This window comes from Lampris incognitus, chromosome 2 (assembly GCF_029633865.1).
Source record: "Lampris incognitus isolate fLamInc1 chromosome 2, fLamInc1.hap2, whole genome shotgun sequence".
NCBI classification, from domain to species: Eukaryota; Metazoa; Chordata; class Actinopteri; order Lampriformes; family Lampridae; genus Lampris; species Lampris incognitus.
In genome coordinates, this window is record NC_079212.1 from 48,096,159 (window position 1) to 48,120,644 (window position 24,486).

General features: G+C 44.8%; 1 protein-coding gene across 1 annotated transcript in view; it reads right to left on the bottom strand.

Annotated features, from left to right (window-relative positions):
• Positions 1 to 24,486, bottom strand: part of LOC130130177 (antigen WC1.1) — a 48,619-nt gene that overhangs the window by 22,312 nt on the left and 1,821 nt on the right. Inside the window, exons 2-11 of the mRNA XM_056299933.1 lie at positions 22,334 to 22,648; positions 21,974 to 22,081; positions 17,544 to 17,750; positions 16,572 to 16,796; positions 14,207 to 14,361; positions 12,516 to 12,666; positions 4,937 to 5,224; positions 4,333 to 4,644; positions 3,272 to 3,556; positions 1,717 to 2,025 (exon numbers count right to left, since the gene is read on the bottom strand). Of these exons, the coding sequence (XP_056155908.1) occupies positions 1,717 to 2,025; positions 3,272 to 3,556; positions 4,333 to 4,644; positions 4,937 to 5,224; positions 12,516 to 12,666; positions 14,207 to 14,361; positions 16,572 to 16,796; positions 17,544 to 17,750; positions 21,974 to 22,081; positions 22,334 to 22,648 (2,355 nt within the window). The remainder of the gene's footprint in view (positions 1 to 1,716; positions 2,026 to 3,271; positions 3,557 to 4,332; positions 4,645 to 4,936; positions 5,225 to 12,515; positions 12,667 to 14,206; positions 14,362 to 16,571; positions 16,797 to 17,543; positions 17,751 to 21,973; positions 22,082 to 22,333; positions 22,649 to 24,486) is intronic.

Here is a 24,486-nt window from a genome sequence, read left to right on the forward strand (position 1 = left end):
ATTATAGATATATAGTACTCACTGCAACACTCATCAATGCAGTAAAGGTACTGAAGGAATTCACAGTCGTGTTCTGACTTACTGTGATGTGGGCTGCCTGGTTTGTGTTTTTGCCTTATCAGGTCCAAATGAACAACAGTGCCGATTGGAGTGAGTGATAGATAGACACGAACGGTTATTAGGGCCACAATCTCACGCCGTCTCGGCAAAATATGCTGTCGTGTGGAAATCCATTATTGGGGGATAATTCTGACCAGTCTGGCAAGTTTTTCCTCTAGGTGGAAACTATCTAGCTTAAAAAAAAATTTTGGTAACACTTTAGTATGGGGAACATAAAAAAACTTAATTACTAGTGAATTAGTAATGATCAAGATGTCACTTTAGTATGGGGAACATATTCTAAGTAACAAAAACTTAATTACTAGTGAATTAGTAATGATCAAGATGTCACTTTAGTATGGGGAACATATTCTAAGTAACAAAAACTTAATTTACAGTAATTTAACACTATGAACACTTGTAGTTTTGTGTTTTGTTATGTAAGAACAGACCATATTCATTAAGTGTTAGTAAGGGAGAATAACTCTTCTTGTGGTACTACCACCTTATAAAGGCCATACTAAGCAAAGCATATTGAGATGGTACTACTAATAAGCAATACTTCTGAGGTTATAGAGGGAAAACTCATAGTTAATGGCTTACTGGTTGTATAATAAGGCCATGCAGAATAAGGCATTAATGAGTACGTAATAATGACCAATTAAGAGCCAATATGTTGCTAATTTGCATGCTAATAAGCACCTAATTAATGGTGACTACGTTCCCCATACCAAAGTGTTACCCTTTTGAATATATCTTTCATCTTGGATTTTTTTTTTAATCAAAATTCAGTTCACATCCAATTAAAACATTTCAGGCGATTCAACTTCTGGTTGAAAAGGTTCACCTTCAGCATATCGTGACAGGAAAACCAGCAACAGCTGCGATCAGTTTCTCCTCCATGTCGGCGATGGGAACTAAAATGCTAACGTAGGAACTACAGTTTCAAGAAAACGCTTCACAGCGAAAGAATACAAGAGGAACACATCTGCCCTCTGACTGGCCGTTGCTCAACTCTTGCTGCTCATTTTCGTAAGGTCGAACACTGCTCAACGTTTTTTTTTTTGTTCTTCTTTTCGCCAAGTCACAGAGATTTTGCTGCCACGCCATGTTGCTCAGTATAGCCCAGAGACCATTGGAAATGGACGACTTCCGGCCGCCGTGTCTCGTGTTGTCGTTGCAGGTGTGAGTGCAGCATAAGGTTTAGGCTGAGGCTAGGTTTAAAATTCCCGCGAGACTTTCGCAAATCGAGGGTTACCACCCAGACACGACGCTGCATCATTGCAATACCAGCAAATGAGACCTGATCTTTATTTTCAGGCACAGGAAGTGACGCTCACTACCAGGCATGATCAACGGAATTTCAGATGGCGGAATTTCTGGTGGTAGCGGTTGCAGCGAAATACCTGCGGTCCATTGCTGAGGGAAAAGCATCTGCAGTCCTGATTCATTCGGTTTGAGCACGCCTCGTGGCGAGCGTCATTTCCTGTGCGTGAAGAAGCAATCGCGCCTCTTAATCGAAAAATTGCACGCTGTCGCTTTAATAGCAGCAAACTTGCAAAAGTGTTCGATGTCCCCTATGTAATTCAAACACAGAAACATAAATAAAACACATACCAGAGCACCGGAGCCCACCCAGAGGACAAGATCCGGTCTTCAGACTGACTTTGCACTTCGTTAAGGACTGGCTGTTTTCAGGACAGCTCATTGCAGACACAAAATCATTGCTGTCTGGTCTAGGCCCAAAAAAGCCAACTGCCGCGTCGTCGTCCGCCTGCCCACAGCGCAGCTCCTTGCAGATGGCGTTCTGGACATTGCGATCTTTCAAAGCGTCGAGACAAACTTGGAGCCAGTTGCCTTGATAGAAGATCTCAATATTCCCAAAGCATTGATCTCTCGGCAGCTGGATTCTGGCCTTGACGCTACCTGCACCGGGGTAAAAAGAAGTCGAATAATTAATCAGAGAATTCAAACCTTAAAATATACCCAGGACTCACGGATAGTACACGTCACAGCTGCGTGTGAACGTGAAGATGCCGAAGTGTCACTGCTGCGATTCAAATGCAGTTTACCTTCGGACGTTTGCTGTTGTCGGCGGAAGTTTGAGATGCTAGTGTAACCGGTTATTTTCTTGCCCGGTGCGGGATTCGATACGGGGTGTACTGCACCACAAGACGACATCACTAACCGCTCGGCTAAAGGGTCAGACCCGTTAGCTAGGGGCTAACGTGTCTTATTAGTAGTTTACACTAGGTTTCAAAGTTGGCAAACACGACGCATTTGAACAATCTGTAAAGAATTTGATTTGTTGATATTGTAACGTACACGAATAAGTGGACACGTTAGCCCTTGGCTAATGGGTCGGACTCTTCAGTCGACTGGTTAACGCTGTCGCCCGCGGTGCGGGAGATACGGGTTCGCGTCCCAGCTGTGACGGTCGGGCGCAGCTGCCCCCCCTAATTCGCTACAATATTTTCCTTGTATACGTTATGTAATCCATCCAGCCATTAGACAAACCGCTTATCCTGCTCTCAGGGTCACGGGGATGCTGGAGCCTATCCAGCAGTCATTGGGCGGCAGGCGGGGAGACACCCTGGACAGGCCGCCAGGCCATCTGAGGGTCCACACACACACACACACACATTCACATCTAGGGGCAATTTAGTACGGCCGATTCACCTGACCTACATGTCTTTGGACTGTGGGGGGAAACATGAGCCCCCGGAGGAAACCCACACAGACATGGGGAGAACATGCAAACTCCACACAGAGGACGACCTGGGACGACCCCCCAGGTTGCACTACCCCGGGGCTCGAACCCAGGACCTTCTTGCTGTGAGGCGACCGCGCTAACCACTGCGCCGCCATTGTACCATTTGCTAATGTATCATTGTTATGGCCAGATATCGTATAACCAGTGCTGAGTTAAAGGCGATGGCATGCACCGCCGTGGCTATGCGGAGTACTTGGACGACGCCGGCGCTCTACTGACACCAAGAAACACGAGATATCTTACCCGCGGAATGGAAAGCGATGCTGCGTCAGCAGGGTTTCTCATTCGCAGGTGACGGAGTGACCAACATGTACAAAGTCTGGCCAAAGCAACGAGAAGCTGGGTGGACAGTTGCGGTTTGTACGTTTAGGCGTAAACATGTTTTCAAGCATAAATTACCTGAGCAAACGATGTAGACGGGGTCTGTAACACAGTAGTCACCTCTGACCATGTTGCAGTCAGTTACTTTAGTTGTCTGCTGGGTGATCTCCATACGGCTGATGTTCACAGACATGTCCTTAATCTTGATTTCAACAGGGAGAGAGGTGCCGCAGCCCAGATTTTCACACACCGTGTCAGACAGTGTGTTCGGCCAATTGTACGAGCACACACCGCCGCACTCCCCACTGGCGCACACCTCCATCTTCCCCCAACATATTTTTGACAGCCTCATCGTGGTTTCTTCTGTTGAGCAAATCAAGAAACCAAAAAGCCAAAGGGCTCGTGAAGATGTCGGCAAACACATTACGGAATTGAGGGAGACAAACATTGATGAATGGACAAAGTTGTTCTTTGCACAATGAATATGACTAAGGCAGTGGTTCTCAACCTTTTTGGGGTCCTGGACCCCCTGCGTATTTTTGATCTACCCTGAGGACCCCTCCACCTGATCTTGGGGGAGGGGGGGTTGCAATTTGATAGAAACAGTAGAAACTGCATTTTAAATTGCATTATAGCATTTATTCACTCTTTGGGGCAAAAATAAGAGCTTTCAGTTGTAACTTAGATATAGTTAACTAAACAGAATTCTTATGCAGTAACGTTCAGATATATGTAACAAAACAGAATATGTATTCAGTAACTTTCAGATATATGTAACAACAGAATTGTTATGCAGTAACTTTTAACAATGCAAACGGGAGCGAGATCTCTTATTAAAATACAATAAATTACACTTGTGAAACAGATGTAATTAGAGAAAAAAGTCCTGTTACCCTTTATAGTTTAGGTAGATAAAGGTCTCAGTCACATTTGAGTAAAATAATCCTATTTCTATAAATGTCATAGGATCTTTTTTTAACGATATTTTATTTTCACGGACCCCTTGCAATTACACCACGGACCACTAGGGGTCCGCGGACCCCCGGTTGAGAAACACTGGAGTAAGGGATACGAAAGAGTGAAGCAACATCAACAACAACAACAACAACAACAACAAAACCATCACTGCCGTACGCTACCTGAGCATGTCACGGAGGCGATACTGTGGTTGGACGATGTTCCGTCATTCGGGCAGTTGAATAGAGAGGTCTCCGCGGATGAGCAGTTGTAAGACTCTCCCCAAATACCCTCCCCCATCTCGGTCTCTTTGGTCAAGTTTACTGAGGTGAAGTTAGTGCACTTCCCACAATGCATCTGCCGACAAACCGCATCGGCAGCGTTTTGGTTCCAGTTCTCGTTGGAGCCTGAGAGCCAGTAGTCCTTCTCACCGTGCTCTATCCCCACCATGCCGGAGCAGGACCGCGCTCCCTTGAGGAACACCACCTTGTGCCCTGACGGGGACGAGGCGGTGTAGGGACGGGACAGGAATTGGACAGAGAGGGAGGAGGGGTAATTTAAACCAATGCTGAAAACGAATAAGTGGGAAAGCGTTATATGTGACCATGGGGGGGGGGGACTCATTTCATGTGTACTGCATGGATGCAGAATAAGTCTCTCCACACACGTCTCCCACCGACAAAAAAAGTCTACATTAGAAATGGAAATGCACAGAGAGACAGTCAGACAAGCTGGAAGACAGACAGACAGACATAAGGACCGACACACATACAGGGGAGCCCTCACCTTCGCAGGTTATTTCCACTGCAGTCTGACTCCTTGTGATGTCGATTTCGGTGACGCAGTCAGATATGCTTTTGGATGTTTCCACGCAATTCACATTCGTCCCCAGTATTTTATCCTCGTTTTTATACGTGACGCTTTTATCGGACTTTAAACCGTTGCACTTCAGCAACTTGCAAACCTTGTTGGCATTCTTGAGATTGGTAACCGAGTACCACTTTGACTCGTACTTGATTTCCACTCTCCCGTGACATTTTCCCAGACCATCCGTCAGTCGCACGTCCAGGCTGTCTGCACAAAGAGGCCAGGGAGACGGTCGCACAAAATGTAACTTTAACAAACAGAAACAGTGCAACAAACAGACTACTTAACACGTAATGTCATCACACAGCTAGTTCTCAAGCGGCGTAGGAATACAGAATAATCCGCTACAATATCAAAATGGAACCGTATTCCCGTTTACCCATAGTAGTCCATGGGCCAGACGATATTTCGGTACACTCAAGGTGGCAAAACTTACTTATAATTTTTGAAAGGATCCATGTCTGTAGATGATATTTTGGTATGATAACCATTCCTGAGTGGCAGCTGTATCACAGTTATCAGCTCATGAAGTTAACCACCCCCTAAAGTAAATTGCATTTTAGACGCTGGTGCATATCCTGGTTTAGCCTCATGGTCAGGACATTTTTCAATGGTCTATAATATTGTCTTTGGTATCATTTTAAAGGGGACCTTCTTAGCTTTCATTCAAGCCCTGTTGTGGATATTTCTCACAAATATAGAGGTCACTTGAGCTCTTCAACCCGTCAATAACACACATCTTTCTGCAATGTTCGCCTAAACTATATACTTTCTTTTAGCCCTGTGGCATCAAGGAATATCAGGGACACAAAACACAAAAACTGGAATACTCACAGGACTGTAAAGATTCAGAAAATGTATAATATACCCATACTATTTCATTGTGTGAGGTGATTGTGAGCCTTAAATGAGAACTAGACCAAAGCCAGTTAGGTCACAAACTGGTCTCTATACATTTGTTTAAATACACAATCAAAATACATGATAAAAAGGAATACCATAGTGAGGTAATGAACTATTTTAATATTTTAAACAACATTGACATTTACATATACTTAGTCAATGATACATGTAATCCCATATCATTAGTGGGTATATGTAATGGTAATGGGTAGGGTAATGGGTATATGTGAATATGGTTACATTATTGTTATCAAGCTCTGGGTAACCAAGTCCAGAATCAACATCCTGTGCATCAATAGACTACTACCACAGTAATACCATCAGAATCATCACACTGTCATTCATCAAACTGCTCGTTTCTCTCATCATCTGACTCCCCAAGTTCAAAGTCCAGTTCTGGACCATCCTGCTGTTTTTGGTTACTGCAGGTCTGTAACCTGCACATGTCTGTGCATGGAAGTCCATTTGACAGGCACATGCAGCTTGGCATTTTGCATGAATGCACACACTTGCATGTTAACATTTCCAAGACCACATCTGGTGCAGGTGGGGAGCGCATCCAGTAAATGGCCAGCTTGCCTTCATCGTCTGTCCATCCATACTCAGTAGGGCTTGGCACCACAGGGTTAGCCTGCAGACAGCACTTCCATATTGCTGATCGTTGAACATGCATAAAGAGACAGTCTCTACATGGTGGCAGCTGGCTGGACTCAACCTCTCCCCTTTTGGTGCAGAAGAGCTGGTAACGCAGTTTGTTCACCTCAGCAGTGCTGCTATTAGCAACATACATCCGACAGGTGAACTGCTCAATTTTCTGGAACAGCTCATCACTCACATTCCATGTCTGTCCCAGTTGACTAAAAGTCTCTTGGCAGGAAGTGTGCTTTCTCACTATCTTCAGGGCATTCAGCTTCCCTCGACCAGCGAATGCACTGACAGTGTCGCAGCCTGTGAAGGCATGTAAGCCAATTAGGCTGTCACAGATGCTGTCTCCAAGTGAACTTGCCAGTTTGGTGATGTCGACAAACCGTGTGCGGTTCTGAGTCCCACACTTCTGGTAGATGGGACAGGTGATGTCCTTCTGGAAGCCAAGACAAAGCACCATGACATCAGTGTCCTCAGCTGTGATGATAACTGACTTTGAGCCCGCATTTGCTGCATGCAATGCATGCAGGAGCAGACGGGTGTCAGCTTCTTCATGTGTGGAGTGCAGTTCTGCTGCTTCCTCACACCCATCTTCTGTCAACTTGTAGCAGGTTTCCTCACAGGTCATGTACAACACCTTGCCATGCAGCATAGCTCTGTATCGTGGGAGTTTCCACTCTTCCACCAGAAACTTGATGAGACTGGTCCTGTTGGAGGAACTGCACAGAAATTTTCTCCACTGCTGGACGTGGTGTCCCCCTGCAAGATTCTTGTACTGGAGAGTGATGTCTCCACCCCAGTTCAGTCGTTCAGCATCTTTGATCGAAGTCTGGTGATAGACATCAAAAACAACATCAATCCTCCCACTCTGTGCTCCCTCATGGAGGACCTGGGTCAAGGCTGACTCTGCCACCTGTGCAAAGGTTTTGTTGTTGCCATTCATTTTTTGGACCAGGCTCATCCCATCAATGATGGAAGTAGATGGGATTGGGATGTCTTCTGCAGGAGATACATTCTTTTCAAGCTCTCTGGCAAGTGCAGCCTTGTTTGTTTTTCGTAAGGACCCATCAGCATTTGCCAGTGCCCATGGTATTGGGCCCAATGGGTAGGCAAGTACATCCTTCAGATTCACCATCCTGCTTTCAGCCACCAGTATCATGTGACTGAAAAGGTTTCTATCTGCCTTCAGAACCACATCCTGTGCTTTCTTTCCATGAGCTTGTTTTGTGCTGACATTGGAGAATGTTTTCAGACTTTGCTTGGTCATCTTGTCGTGGAATTTCACAGGTGGTTGGTCTGCATCTAACCTTGTTTGCTGGAATGCTTGGTAGGCCTCTTCTCCTTTCTCAAGAGCTCTCAAGAGATCTATGGTCACATCAGGTGGAGCCATGTTGCCAGTGGAGAGGCTAACCAAATCAATCTCATCAGGGGACATAGGATTGAGCCAGTTATTCTCCATAAGGTCCATGAGAGACTGGACATCTGCTTCATCTCTCTTGATCCTTGGACTCTGTAGATCTGGATGAGACCATTTGCACCTGCCTTGACCTGTCAGGTCTCTCAGCTGTCTGAGGTACATGCTTCTATACTCAGCTGTGAGATAATATTTGGTCACAGCTCCTGGCTTCAAGCTGAATCCCTTTGTCCCTCCAGCTGTTTGGGTGTCTTTGTTCACCGTTTCTTCTATAGCTTGGTCAACAGGGATTCGGCCAAAGGGATTGGTGGAGCCCAGTTGGACTGAGAAGCCTCCTTCCATGAATTCTGTGTACACATCTGGGTGTGTGATGGGCAGCTCAGACATCTGGGCGTAGTAGTAGGGGAGGTAGCGTGCATAATTCATCCTGTCATAAGCAAAGCACCATGGGATCATTGCTCGAATGCTAGCCAAGTGTAGCATCCAGTCTCCCTCTCTGGATGCTCGGATGAGCCCCAACAAGATTTCAACCATGTCCAAATAGGACATCCAGAAGTTCGAGAGGCTGCCGTTTCCACCTCTAAGGAACTCACGGTAGACTTCAAATAGATCCATGATGCGTGTACAAGAGCTGTTCTCGAGGACCTCCTTCAAAGCATGTTGTGAGACTTCTTTCCCAAGGCTGTCAATGGTCTTCAGTGTCTCATTCAGGTGAACCATGTCATTCCTGTGAGTTTCTTCCAACCAGGACAGGAAACCATTCAAGGTCAGTCGCATGAGAGCCTCATACAGGAGCTTGTGTAGTCGCACTGCCCTGTTGTACTTGCGGCCATCCATAACACCAGCAATTGAGCCTTCTGCAATCATGCCAGACTCAATGCAGAGGTCTTTGAGTCCAGCATCTTGGAAACGCTTTCCTATTATTGCCAGCAGTGTGCAGATGGTGTGGAATACCCCAAGCCTAACGATGATATCATGGAATTGTCATGGTGTTTCCATGTGATCTCGACAGCCTTCGCATACAGGGCTTGGTCAAAGACACAGACAATCTTCCTCAGGCTTAAGCACTGCATGATGTTCAGTGACTGGTTAAGCACCTCGTTGACAGTAGACATTTGTGTCGCTGGAGCATTGATGGTAGGCAGATAGCCTATATTGTCGGGGATGACCGTCATCTCTCCTCGAGTCAGGATGTTGAAGCCTGTCCAGCTGCTGACTGACTGTTCTTGTTGTTGTGACATGCGTGCTAGGACCCAAAGAAGGTTTTTCTCTCTGGCAAGCTTAGTATTGGCTGCAGTATCGGCATCTGACTTTTTGCTTTGTGGTGGCCCTACCCGTTGTCCAGCATTGTAAGTTGGTAACATTGGTGGGGGTCCATCAATGCTTCTCTTCTTTGTTTTGGGAACAGTGGGCATGGGTTGGACAGGAAGTGGGTTGACTGGCTTTGCTTGCACAGCAATCCCATTGACTCTGTGAGATGTTCCCTCACCACTGACAGTTTCTTCAAGACGGTCGATATTGTCCCAGGCTAAAGTTGTGAATATGCCAGGATGGATGTTAGCTGGAAGGGCAATGCCACTCCCTGATGATGAGAGTTTCTGGAGACACAGGGCAGTGTTGATCTCTTCCATCTGTGAATAGGACACACTGTGACCAAGTCGGTTGAGGATGTTTATCAACTCTACATTTCCTGTCAACGATTTGACACTGAATGGCAGAACAATGTGCTTGGAAGTCTTGGTATTTCCACATGTCACTGCATATACTATGTCATGGCCAAATGAATGCAGAAGGCACTGCACTCTCTGGGATGCATGATCAGGATCATTTGAGCCTGTGAGTAGAGAGTACAGGAAGATAATGAGCGACTCTGGAATGGTAGGACATTCTGCTTTTGGTTTGACTTCAGGCGGCCAGGTTTGAGGAACATCTTGACTTTGAATGTCTGCTCTCAATTTGATGGCTGCTTTGGCTATAACATCTTGTGCACTGACACTTTTCAGGGTCTGCAGCTCCCTTTCGAGAGACTGATTTTCTTTGGCAAGTTCCTTCATGGACAAGTTATCGGGATAGAGGAGGCATTTTCCTTTCTCATCAGGGAATATCTGCAAGGCTCCAGCAAACTCACTCTCCAGGTTTCGCCTTATGTGCTTCTTGGTTGATTCCTTGACTTGGGCAATGCCTTGGGAGTTCATTGAAGCTACCAGTCTAGAAGAGAGATCAGTCATTGTCATCACTTGAGGATTGCCAAAAAGCTCCATCCTGATGAAGAGGAACAGCTCATTGTATGCCTTATTCACAGCAGCTTCATACTGGGCTGCAGCATCATCATCTTCATTGCTGGCAACCTCTCCTTTGGAAACCTCTTCTTTGGTGTCAAGTCTATAGCATGACCTGTGGTAGTGCCCTTCAGCTGCTACAAGGTCTCTACTCACAATGGCAAGGATTCTGCTGTCCCTTTTCTTTGTGGCTGCACTCCTGATCTTTGCATCAGCTCGCAGTTCTCGACACTGCACCAGTACTTCTCTTGTATTCTGTCTCTTGGAATATTTGCTGTTTTTCTGACAAAATATGCACTCTGCATCATAAGTCCTAGATGTACTTGGAGCATGTCGAGCTACTCTCTTAGATTGTTTCTCTTCATTAGAGACACAACTTTTCTTTTCTTTTGCAAGGAGGCCATCAAGAATTTGCTTCATGGTGAAGATACTGCGACACTTTCTGTGGTAGTAGATTGCTGGAATCTGTCCCTCAGGAATGTCTTTTGCCAGTTTCAAAACTGGTGCATGATTTCGTATCTGAGCTGCCCTGAGCAGAGTTCTCCATGAGTCGACACTTTGTAGTGAAACCAGCTTATCTGTATCATCAGAACAGTGGATAATGCACTCCACCCGTGGGCGCTTTGGTATTGGGTAAAAACTTGCTTGTTCACCAGTGGCCATATTCAGTCAGTTTTCACCTGCCACATACAAACAAATACATGTAACTTAGGTGTATGAACACTACTAAAACAAAGTTTACTTTGCTTCACCAGCGTCATATTACCATTATTTATCTTACATAGCCACAAATAGATACATTACCTAGTTGCTATGCAACAGCTGTATTTTGTCCACATGAGGCCGCTAAAATCAACACAAGATGAAAGTTCCTCGTAGCCACTTTAACTAATCATATTAACATATACATTAAAAGAACATGCTAACATTATGGGAAATTAGCTTACAATCTTCTCCAGAGTGAGACAAGAAGATAGATACCAGTTTCCTCTATATGTGTTTAGTAGAAAGCTATCTGGCTGCACGTTAGCCTAGCTTAGCACAATGAATGGAAGTACACAGTACTGGTTATCCTTGGTTGTTGGCCAACTAAGAACTGTCCCAGAGTTTAAGCTAGGCTAATCAGTACCAGGGGTGTTGAAATGCTAATTTGTAAAAATCTGGGCAAATACACAATCGTGAGAGGCACAGAAACAGGTTTCCTGAAAGAAAAATGAAATAGCTGCTCATTTGGAAAGGTTATCATGTATTATTTTACTTCTGTTAGTGTACCAAATAAAATGGCACGAGTGAAGTTGTGTCACCTTGGGTGATATCGATATCTGGTCTGACCCATGGACTAACTGGCTTTGGTCTAGTTAGTTTCTTAGTAATAATGCCCTTCTAATTTAAGGTTCACAATCACCTCACACAATGAAATATTATGGGTATATTATACATTTCCTGAATCTTTACAGTCCTGTGAGTATTCCAGTTTTTGTGTTTTGTGTCCCTGATATTCCTAGATGCCACAGGGCTAAAAGAAAGTATATAGTTTAGGCAAACATTGCAGAAAGATGTGTGTTATTGACGGGTTGAAGAGCTCAAGTGACCTCTATATTTGTGAGAAATATCCACAACAGGGCTTGAATGAAAGCTAAGACGGTCCCCTTTAAAATGATACCAAAGACAATATTATAGAACATTGAAAAATGTCCTGACCATGAGGCTAAACCAGGATATGCACCAGCGTCTAAAATGCAATTTACTTTAGGGGGTGGTTAACTTCATGAGCTGATAACTGTGATACAGCTGCCACTCAGGAATGGTTATCATACCAAAATATCATCTACAGACATGGATCCTTTCAAAAATTATAAGTAAGTTTTGCCACCTTGAGTGTACCGAAATAGGAAATTTTGGGCTCTGGCCCATGGACTATAGGGGAACTGCTTTAGAAGAAGTCATGTTCTTTGTAATTGCACAGTGCCAGAATAAACATGTTCTGTCTAGATTCTAACTAGAATCTAGAAAACTCCTGGCTGGGCCAGGTCTCCTGTGCAAAAGCAATCATTCATGTTGACGAAACTAACCTAAACTAATAGACTAAAAGTTATGATCGCCTTAAAATATGCATCGAGGGTCTAAAGAAAGGTGGTCCCGTATGTTGCACTGATTGTAAAGCCCCCTGGACTCCTTTGTAATTTGGGGCTCTTCACGTAAACTTGACTTGACATCGACACCTGTCGATGGGGGACCCATATGATCTCTTTCCTACCTCCACAGGTCACAGAGGCAGTGGAGGAACACGGGAAAGGCTTGCGGTTGTACTTGGCTCCGCAGTGCCACAGGGAGGCCTCCTTGCCCGAGCATTTCACCCAGTCCAGTATCCCCGAAGTGCTGCTGATTTGGGTGGACACTTTGATCACCTAAGGAAACGTGTTTGTTGTTCCGTTAGTACTCTGCCATGACTTTAGGATTAAAGTGTATTGTATTGAGAGCTATTCGGCTATTATTCATAGTGTAACGATCACGGACGACTAGACTCGCTAGCCATTGGCTAACAGGTTGGGCCCTTTAGTTGACTGGTTAGTGCAGCCGCCCGTGGTGCGGGTGACCCCAGTTTGCTTCCCAGCGGCGGCGGTTTCCTGGCTGCCCCCTGAATTCACGACATTGGTGTCAGACGTGGGACGGTGAGACAGTGAGGCCACCGGAAGCGCGTGCGCCCAGAAGCGTGAGGGAGCTGGTATGCTGAAGCGCGGGGACGCGCTTCCCGAAGGAGAGGGCTAGTGAAACGACCACGGATGACGAGACTCTCTAGCTAGCCCTTGGCTAACAGGTCGGGCCCTTTATTTGACTCGTTGGCGCAGTCGCACTGGGTTCGCTTCCCGGCTGCGGCGGATTCCCGGCTGCCCCCTGAATTCGCTAAAATATCACGGTGCACAATTTTGTTGTCAAAATTCAAGATAAGGAAAATCTGTCACCTCAAATGTATCTGAAAACGAGGTCTGAAATATTTGGGGGCGTATCGTTTTAAAACTAGATTTGGTTTGGTGAATGTGTTATTCGGCAAATTACCAGTTGAATGTAATGAACCTCAGTTGGAGTTATAAACATATTTTTGCATATGTGAGATGATATTGCGATATATATACGTGTGTATATATACGTATATATATACACATAGAGAGAGAGCCCTGTGATGGACTGGCGGCCTGTCCAGGGTGTCTCCCCGCCTGCCGCCCAATGCCTGCTGGGATAGGCTCCAGCATCCCACGACCCCAGTTGGGATAAGCGGCTTGGATAATGGAATGGAATTGAATATATATGTGTGTGTGTGTGTGTGTGTGTGTGTGTGTGTGTGTGTGTGTGTGTGTATAGTATAACACTGGTGACGCTTTAATTGCAGCTCGTTCATTAAACAGAAATAACTAAGTAATATATGACGAAAACAGATATAACTGAACTATGATGAGTGGTAATTATTGAGTAATACATGAGGAAACTAGAGGTTTTTCTATAACTCTCGTTTCCTTCCTTGTCATTATAATGTGCTGTTGAGTTTTCAATTTTCAGTTTTCTGTTCTTCCTGTCACAGGGATGAATAGTAGTTATATCTGTCAAACTTGAATATTAGGTGAATATGTATATTGTGCTATCTTGACTGTGGTTATGGTTCCTTAGCAGGACATTCAAACTTCACCTTATATTCCAGTGTGTTCGGTTTCTTGGCCAGCAGCACTAAATCAGACATTTATCTCGTCCCGAGGAGTTTCACTTTGACTTTCACCTTTTATTTTTTCAAAATGAAATATGGATGATTGGCTGACGGAAGGGATGGAAACGCAGGAGGGTTCAGAAGTTACTGAGAACGGTTGAGGTCCAAACCGGCACAGTAGCCGTGCTGGTTTTTGCGCCGTGCTGGAAACCGCCGCTCGTGGTACGGTCCTGATGCTGAGGACAACTCACCTTTCCACAGCCAAGCTCTCGGCAGACCACCGTCCCGGCATTTGTATCCCAGTTCTGACCACACACAGGCCACAGACCCCCGAGACCTTCGATATAAACCGGGCCGAAGCACCTGTTGGCCGCCTGGTTTGGTGACACGGTGACACGGATTCTGTCTGTGAGAGAAAGGAGAACAGGAATGAACATGAAACGTGTCAGGCTGAACCAGTGACGTGGACGCCGGTAAGCTTCAACCAGACCGGTCGCCTCCTCTTTACGTGTGTATGGACACGCTTCTGCAAGTCACTTATACGTGTTCATTGACACGTATCTCACAGATGCCGCTAGGGGCGCCCTGTAGCCTACTAGGTCTGTCATGACCATGGTCGTGACGCAATAGAATGTCAAAAATATTGAACAAAATGGCGGAGCGAATGTTCCTGACTGCTGTCTTTGCCAACTTCTCCCAGAAAGTACAGCTGTTTAACCTCTTCAGTGACGTCTGTCACCGCTTTAGAGTGACATACACGCTCCCAATGTCCCTTTTTATGACAGTTGTTGCACTCACTGTTCATTGCAGGACACTTCCGCTCATCGGTGTGCTGCGTCTTGCCGCACCTCCCGCATTCATCTAGTATGCTGGTTGCAGGACTGCTGCCACCATGACGCTGTCCGCCCTCTTTCTTGCGCCCCCAGTGGCCAGAAGACGGGATTGCGGCCCCAGTAGCAACTAATACGTGTCCATATACACGTATTTCGGTCCCGCAAAAACGTGTCCTCTGACACGTACGTATTGTGATGTAGTGTAGCTTCAACATGGCGGAAGCTCAGCGTGGTGTTGCGGGCAGCAGTGCATTGCAACACCTAGAATGAATGCGTCTGAAAAGGTGTCTCTGGCGTTTTATATCCGCATTGTTTTGCTGGGGCATCCCGGTGGCGTGGCGGTCAATTCCACTGCCTACCAACACGGGGCTCGCCGGCTCGATTTGATATACTTTAATGATCCCCATAGGGAAACGACGCTTTGCATTTAAGGCACCCTAGCTGTGTAGCTCCGAGCCAACACTACATCACAATACGTACGTGTCAGAGGACACGTTTTTGCGAGAGCGAAATACGTGTATATGGACACGTATTAGTTGCTACTGGGGCCGCAATCCCGTCTTCTGGCCACTGGGGGCGCAAGAAAAAGGGCGGACAGCGTCATGGTGGCAGCAGTCCTGCAACCAACATGGTAGATGAATGCGGGAGGTGCGGCAAAACGCAGCACACCGATGAGCGGAAGTGTCCTGCAATGAACAGTAAGTGCAACAAGTGTCATAAAAAGGGACATTGGGAGCGTGTATGTCACTCTAAAGCGGTGACAGACGTCACTGAAGAGGTTAAACAGCTGTACTTTCTGGGAGAAGTTGGCAAAGACAGCAGTCAGGAACATTCGCTCCGCCATCTTTGTTCAATATTTTTTACATTCTATTGCGTCATGACCATGGTCATGACAGACCTAGTAGGCTACAGGGCGCCCCTAGCGGCATCTGTGAGATACGTGTCAATGAACACGTATAAGTGACTTGCAGAAGCGTGTCCACAGACACGTAAAGAGGAGGCGACCGGTCTGCTCCGAGCAGGGGGCAGCCGCCGTGCGGCGCCCGGGGACCGACTCCAGTTCGTCTTGCCATGCCTCGGTCAGGGGCACGGACAATCCCCGTGTCACCTCCGGCTTGGTCGGGCGTCCCTACAGACACAATTGGCCGTGTCTGCGGGTAGGACGCCGGATGTGGGTGTGTGTCCCGGTCGCTGCACTAGCGCCTCCTCTGGTCGGTCGGGGGGCGGGGGGACAGCGTGATCCTCCCACGCGCCACGTCCCCCTGGCGAAACTCCTCACTGTCAGGTGAAAAGAAGCGGCTGGCGACTCCACATGTGTCAAGGAGGCACGTGGTAGTCTGCAGCCCTCCCCGGATCGGCTGAGGGGGCGGAGCAGTGACAGGGATGGCTCGGAAGAGTGGGGTAATTGTCCCAGTACAATTGAGGAGAAAAAAAGGGGGGGTTCCATCCATCCCACCCCACCATTATCCGAACCGCTTATCCTGCTCTCAGGTTCACGGGGATGCGGCAGGCGGGGAGACACCCTGGACAGGCCAGCAGTCCATCACAGGGCTTGGGGGGTGGGGTTGCTGATATTGATCAAACGCAGCATAATTTCTCCCTTTGGGGAAAGTGATTCGCGTCATCGTTTCAGCTCACTACTGAAAGAGGTCATGAAGTAAAGGTTCTTTAGAGCCACTGCCATGTGACCACACCAAGAGCTTGTGGTGGCAGTAATAGTAACGTGCTGTAGTCGGCTGCTGGGATAACAAGCGGTGGCGATGTGGGGGAGTAACGTTATTACCTGGGCATGTCAGTGAGACTTGGCCGTCTTTACAGGTCGCGGGTATCCGCATCTTGCCGGTGCCGCAGTGCATCTGTCGGCACATCACATCGAAAGACGCGGCATCACTTTCAGTCACCGTTTCGTTGTCGTGGCAGGGAGCAGGTTTCCAGACCCCGGCCTCCTCCGTCTGCAGGGTTCCGTTGCACACGTTGTCCCCGCCTTGCAGTCGCACGTTGACATGACCTGTTGAAAAAAGGCTGCACTGAGATTACATTTCTTAACTCTGTGTGTGTGTGTGTGTGTGTGTGTGTGTGTGTGTGTGTGTGTGTGTGTGTGTGTGTGTGTGTGTGTGTGTGTGTGTGTGTGTGTGTTTTCATAAGGGACAGTTCTTGGGTGCACGTGAAATTCTTCTGTTCATACTTGTTTGAGCCCAGCTCACTGGAGATGCAACTTGGGCCCGAGGTGGCACATCAGATTAATCAGAAATCACTTTTGGTAACACTTTAGTATGGGGAACGTAGTCACCATTAATTAGGTGCTTATTAGCATGCAAATTAGCAACATATTGGCTCTTAATTGGTCGTTATTACGTACTCATTAATGCCTTATTCTGCATGGCCTTATTATACAACCAGTAAGCCATTAAATATGAGTTTTCCCTCTATAACCTCAGAATTAGTGCTTATTAGTAGTACCATCTCAATATGCTTTGCTTAGTATGGCCTTTATAAGGTGGTAGTACCACAAGAAGAGTTATTCTCCCTTACTAACACTTAATGAATATGTTCTGTTCTTACATAACAAAACACAAAACTACAAGTGTTCATAGTGTTAAATTACTGTAAATTAAGTTTTTGTTACTTAGAATATGTTCCCCATACTACAGTGACATCTTGATCATTACTAATTCACTAGTAATTAAGTTTTTTATGTTCCCCATACTAAAGTGTTACCTAACTTTTGTGTCATGGAGTGAAGTAGTATAGTTACCCGAGCAGGTGACCGTAGCAGGACGTTGACACAGCGACTGTTGGGGCGAACACTGCCAGAGGTGTGTCTCGCGCTTGGTGCCGGTACAACGAATTTTGGTCCTGGCCGCGGACAGAAACCCCATCGGTGTCATGGTTTCGGGGTCAGGGATAGCCTTGTGTTTGCCACAGTTAAGAGCGTTGCACACAAGGTCGGCGTCGTCCTTTGCTTTATATCAGAGGAGACACAGGGCAGACAGGACAGAGACCGTTTCTTATCGAGAGCGGTGTGTAAGGGGGTTGTGTTTCCACCGATGGGAAGAGTTTCTGCAGTCTGGACCCTAACACGTAAAAAATAATCTAATCCACCCGCCGTTTTAGTTTTGTTCCACATGAATGAGGAGCTGACGACACGGAGGCCATCATAAAACGCAGGGTGTGTAGGAAAGGGGGGTTTCCAGAGCTGAGGAGCTGGAGGAAACTCGATGACGTGAAAAGGGGATTTCGTCAACAATTCTGGGAACGGGCTCCGGGACTTCAATTGCACGATTATATGGGCATACCACAGGGATGGGCAACATGATCCAGAAAGGTCCGGCGTGGGTGCAGGTCTTTGTTCCAACCAAGCGGTTACACACCTGGTTCTATTAGTCAACCAGTTGTCTTTGCTAAGGACCTTGATTTGTAGACTCGGGTGTTTAACTCCTTGGTTGGAACAAAGACCTGCACCCACGCCAGACCTTTCTGGACCGTGTTGCCTATCCCTGGCACACAAGATGGACCCACAACTCCAAAGTTAGCTACTGAGCCCCTAGGGCAGGGGTGGGGAAATGGTATCCAGAAAGGGCCAGTGTGGGTGCAGGTTTTTGTTCCAGCCAAGCAGTTACACACCTGATCCCCCTAATCAACCAGTAGAGTCTTTGCTGAGGAACTTGATTAGGAGACACGAGTGTGTAACTGCTTGGTTGCAACGAAGACCTGCACCCACACCAGCCCTTCCTGGATAAGATTGCCCACCCCTGCCCTAGAGGATGGTGTGGTGCTGTTGATGCTAGATTTAATGTTAAAAGGGCGTGCAAGGCATCAACACTGATGTGTACATGCTCTAGAACTGCCCTTACATACTTGTAGTGCTGTAATGATCCAGAACGCAGCGGCGCATCCGGTCTTCAACCAACCCAAAACAGCACATGTCACCCCGCTGTTCGTATCCCTCCACTGGCTGCCAGTTGCTGCCCGCATCAAATTCAGAACCTTGGCGCTCGCTTACAAAACAGCAACTGAAACAGCTCCCGCCTACCTGAACTCCCTCATTCAGGTCTACACTCAGTCCCACTCACTACGCTCTGCCCCTGAATGGCGCCTGGCACTTCCGCCACAACGGGGGCCTAAGTCGCTAGCCAGGCTCTTCTGTAGTTCCCCGGTGGTGGAACAAGTTACCAAACTCCATTCGATCCGCTGAGTCCCTCTCCATCTTTAAGAAGAAGCTAAAGACCCAGCTCTTTCTCCAACACCTCCACACCTGATGGTGTTATTATATATAAAAATGCTTCTGTGCACCCTAATCATTGCCTATGTGCACTGCACTGTTGACACCTATGTCCTATCGGACTCGAACCTAGTTTTTTGACACTTATGGTAACACTTTATAACAAAACAAATGAAGCATTAGTTAAGTATTAGTGAATTCATCATTTGTAAAGCAATATGTGCACCAATGGTTAGTGTGTTAATGGATGTTTTATAAATACTTATTAATACTGCATTTCATGATTAATTCATGCACAAATGTACATCTAAATAGTTTGTTAATCATGTACTTACACTTTCTAAAGGTTCTTATGAGCCTTTAGACTTTTGAGAGTCTGAGTTTGTGAGTTTTTTGTGAACTGCTTGCCTTTCAGTCTCATTTGTAAATGCTTTGTAAGGCATCGATAGTCCTCACTTTAGATGAGGTCATACAAAATACTCAACCAACAACTAGTAACTACCTGACTTAATCTTGAATGGCAGTATTAATAAGTATTTATAAACATCTATTAACACACTCACTATCCATTGGTGCGTGTCTTGTTTTACAAATTATGAATTCAGTCGTTACTAATACTTCATTTGTGTAGTTGTTATAAAGCGTTACTGCGTATGCGTTGTCGCGTGCTGACTAGAGCCTTGCCCTTGTTGTATTAACTCTCAGATGTACGTTGCTTTGGATAAGTGTCCGCTAAATGAAATTGTAACATTGTAACATTGAAATCCATATTCTCAAATATATGATCAAATTTATATCCCTCACGCTCAAAAAAATATTTAAGCCCATAAATTAAAGCTTATGTATTTCATTTACATTTACATGTTCTGTCCAATTTGACCACGTAACTCCAGTGACATTTCAAGAAGAAACGTGGATCAAACGTAATATTTCACACTGGGTTTACGTGATCAAATTGGATGGAAAATTTACATGTAACTGAAATACATAAGCGGAACTGAAATACATAAGCGGCTTAATTATCGGCTTAATTTTTTTGAGTGCATTTTCAGTAGTCCTGATTTTATTTCTATACAAACAGCCCTAAAATCCCAGCGATATAAAGGTGGACCTACACTGCCATGTTTTATCACCAAGCCAATGACCTGCAGCGAACACGTTCATATTGGAAAGCATGATTGGCGACGGAGAGCTTACATGGCTGCGTTGCAAAAACGATGGCCACAGTGAAAACATAATTAGAAGCATGGATGATTAGCAAGAACACTGATTTTTTGAAATTTTTTTTAATGTTAGATGGTGCTGGTTTTTTCCCAAAGATACAGGTTAATCAGGAATCAGAATTTATTACTTTAAACTTATGATTATTGTTATTATTATTAATAATAATAACAATATCATTATTATTATTTTATTATTTTCGAACAATTTATTTACTTTTTTAAGTGACACACAGAGTGCTATTTATGTGAAGGAACTTGTCAGTCATTTTTTTCCCCTCCATTTTGATTTTGAGCAGCGGAAAAACTAAACGGTGTACAGCGACAGCATGGGTCCAGTGCAGACAGCGTGATGTCAAAACACAGAGTTTATGGCACCTGAAATAACCTTTACCACTGTTTCTACTGGCTGCTGCTGCCGGTAATCACTAGGAAAACTAAATTCTAAAAATGAAGATTACTTAAAAAAATGTTTTACTTAATTTAAAAAAAACTTTACTTAAAATTTTTACTTAAAAACTTTAAAAAAAATAGGAAATTGGTTACCTTGGGAAAAATAAGTAAATTAAATTAATTGTGTCAAGTTATGTGAAATGATTTTATGTGAAATGAGTTTAAATAACTTGACACAATTAATTTAATTTACTTACTTTTCCCAAGGTAACCGATTTCCTAATTTTTAAAGTTTTTTTTATGTAAAGTTTTTAAGTTACATTTTTAAGTTTTTCTTTTTCTTTTTAAGTTAACTTAACTTGTTAGAATTTACAGTGTATGAAAGTTTACCCCACTTTCGCTTGGCTCTGCAAAAGGCAAGCTAGCGGCATCATATAAGGTCATGGCGGAGTAAAGCCCCCTGCCTGACCCGCAGCATCGGAGGCTCGGTATTAAACTGTTACCGCGTGCTGTGAGTTATTTGTGCTCGTAGGCTGCCAAACACAAAAAAGCGCTAATTCTGAGACACGTAATGACTACAAACCCTGGTATGAAAACTGCTTTATGGACATTGAGAATGGAGGCACGGGTTGCTTTGAGTGTCTCAAGCGCCATGGTGGTTGAAATTACGACTGTCCCTCATTAAACTGAAGGGGACAACCAACACTACTATACAAAAGAAGTCAGTGGGTCATAGTCAAATTTCCCAATACTGCTACTGCTAATACTAATACGATCAATAACAGCAACAACTATCATCATCATCATCACCACTACCACTATCATCATCATCATCACCACCATCATCACCACCACTCTCATCATCATCATTATTATCATCACCATCATCATTCATTCTTTCAAAAAAGAAAAACTGAGTATTAAATTGCAGGACATATATGCACAGCGTAATACAGACTTGACACCTGCAGGAAATGATAACAATATAGACAGCAAGAAGATGGCAGACTAATAAATACATAAACTTACATTTCCTGGCAAAAAAAAGCCTTTGAGGTATAAGAAGTAAAATGCCGAAGGGTGCAACGTCTCTCACACACACACACACTTATGTATACATATACATATTCAATTCATTGTCACTAAAAAGAATGTGCAGGCACATGTTAAGTTTGGCGAAGCCGCAGCCCTTATTTCATTTTTAACACGTGCCTGCACATTGTTTTTAGTGACAATGAATTGAAAAAAAATATATAGTATATGTGTGTGTGAGAGAGAGGTGAGAGATAGAGAGAGAGATGTTTTGACAGGATAATTCATCCCGCGTGTGTGAATGTAACTTGGCCTTACCCCAGTTTTCGTGGCAGAAGTAGCCATCTGTTTTGTTCCCGTCTGATATTTTGGTGTATTTGACAACTCCGGCACATCTGAACCCGTCCAAACTCATTTCAATCCGATCTGCAAGGGCAAACGCCGCCAACAGGCACACTGATTACATGCTAACAAAAGCAACAATAACAATAATGATAATGATAATAATAATAATAATAATATTGTCATGCTCAGCTTTATCATCACAAATTTGGTAGTTATAACTTGTAGAGGTTTTTCATTTTATTTCAAATTAAGTGAATCTTTGAGAGTAAATATGCGGGTATGACCCAAAATGACGGGTTCTGTCTTGAGCCATGAAAGAAAGAATGGGCTCACCAGAACAGGTGATGTGTTTGTAGCTGTCCTTGATGTAGAAGCTGACGTTCCAGCCGGCGAAGCCGGGGCACTCCCACAGCTGGTCCTCCGACCCCGTGCACGTCACCTCATTGACCCACACTATGGAGTTCGTGTTCTGCCTCAGGACGTCCACGGAGCCAAGGGACCTTCCACAGCCGATGCTCTGGCACACCACATCTTCATTGGAGCGGGTCCATTTGTTGTCTCCGACAATGCCCCATTGGCCCTGGTAGTAGATCTCAATGTAGCCCATGCAAGGGTTGTCCCCACCCCGGAGAATCAGGCTGGGCTCATCTGCGTGGTAATATATGAAGCTCAGGAATCCACAGGACAACTCGCTGCATTTGTACTAAAATACAGAGTCTGGTGTTTCTGTGCCTTGGTGTGCATGGATGCAGCTGCAGTTTACCCCCCAGCTTTCTGTTTTCTACCGACGCTGTATTAATACCACTTATGTACGGCACATTTACCACATCACTTACTCTGTCTGGGCAGTATCCACCACAACTGTGCATGTGCTTATTGATAGGCTGCTCGGAGGTCATAATCTGACCATGGGGACGTTCTGTATTTCCATTCAGCAGCTGTCCTACTGAAGACGAGGAACCCGATTCATCACGGCCACTCGTGGTTAAATCACCGGAGACGTGTTTCGCACACATCATTACGAGCATGGAAACCTTCGATGGGCTTCATTATCAACAGCACCGCTGGTGCACTGCATGTTGTTTATCTGCACCGCACACAAATCCAGATGTCTCCAGATAACACGCGCGCGAGCACTGACCCCGCTCAGATCCGGCCCCGCTCAGATCCGGCTTCCAGTAACAAAAATGTACAAAAGGTTTTGAAATTGCAACTCATTTTGCCCCCTTGGTGATTTGAAAGCTCCCCTGTCAGTGTTGGTCATTTTAAAGGTTTAACATGTTTTCCCCCCCTTCAAATCTTGAGAGCTGGACCTCGGTGGGACTGTTTGGTTAAATAAGGGAGAATAATGATAACATAAATAATGATATTAATGTCTTATCAATGCATCATTCCTGAGGGCCAATACTGTAAAGACTCAATATCTGAATTGTCTCATTGTGAAGCTAAAGATACATTAAATAAAAGATTTTTGTTAGCTATTGGGAAACTTACACAGTAATCTTATAATCTCAATTTACATGTTTTTTGCGTTTTATGTGAGCCGCCCACCAAATTAGTTTTTTTTCTGATTTATTGTTTTTTAAATAAATTCATATATTACATGCGGTCTGAAAAATCATCCAATCTAATACGCTGAATTTAATGTTGGTATTTTTCATTTTAGATGTGAAAGGTCTGTGAGTGATGAACAGTGAAGATGATAATAATAATAATAATGATACTATTTATATAGCACTTTTCTAAAACAAGTGCTTTACAAAGAAATAAAACCAGGCAAGACAAAAATAAGAGTAAGACCAAATAAATAAGAGTAAAACTAAAAACAGTATAAATGATAAATATGAAACATTTGTAAAAGCTTTCATAAAAAGAAAAGTTTTAAGACGAGATTTAAAAGAAGCTAGAGACTTGGTGTGTCTCAGGTGGACAGGAAGAAGGGTCCATAGTGTGGGGGGCTCTAACAGCAAAAGCCCCACCACCCTTTGTAACAAACCAAGACCTGGGAGTAACCAGCAGGGCTCTACCTGCAGGTCTTAATGGTTGAGGGGGCATATACCAGGTCAACAAATCACAAATGTATGTAGGAGCACGACCGTTTAAAGCCTTAAAAGTGAGCAATAACATTTTAAAATCATTCCAAATAAAACAGGGAGCCAGTGTAGGGAGGCCAGCACAGGAGCGAGGAGGAGGGTTCGTGCCTTCTTGTCCCGGTTACTAGCCGAGCAGCGGCGTTTTGTACTAACTGCACACGGTGCACTGTAAATTCTAACAAGTTCAGTTTGCTTAAAAAAGTTTAGGAAACCGGTTACCTTGGGGAAAGTAAGTAAATGATCTTAATTGTGTCAAGTTATCTGAACTCATTTCACATAAAATCGTGTCGTACGACTTGACACAATTAAGTTAATTCACTTACTTTCCCCAAGGTAACCGGTTTCCTAAAAATAATTTTAAGTAAACTGAACTTGTTAGAATTTACAGTGTGG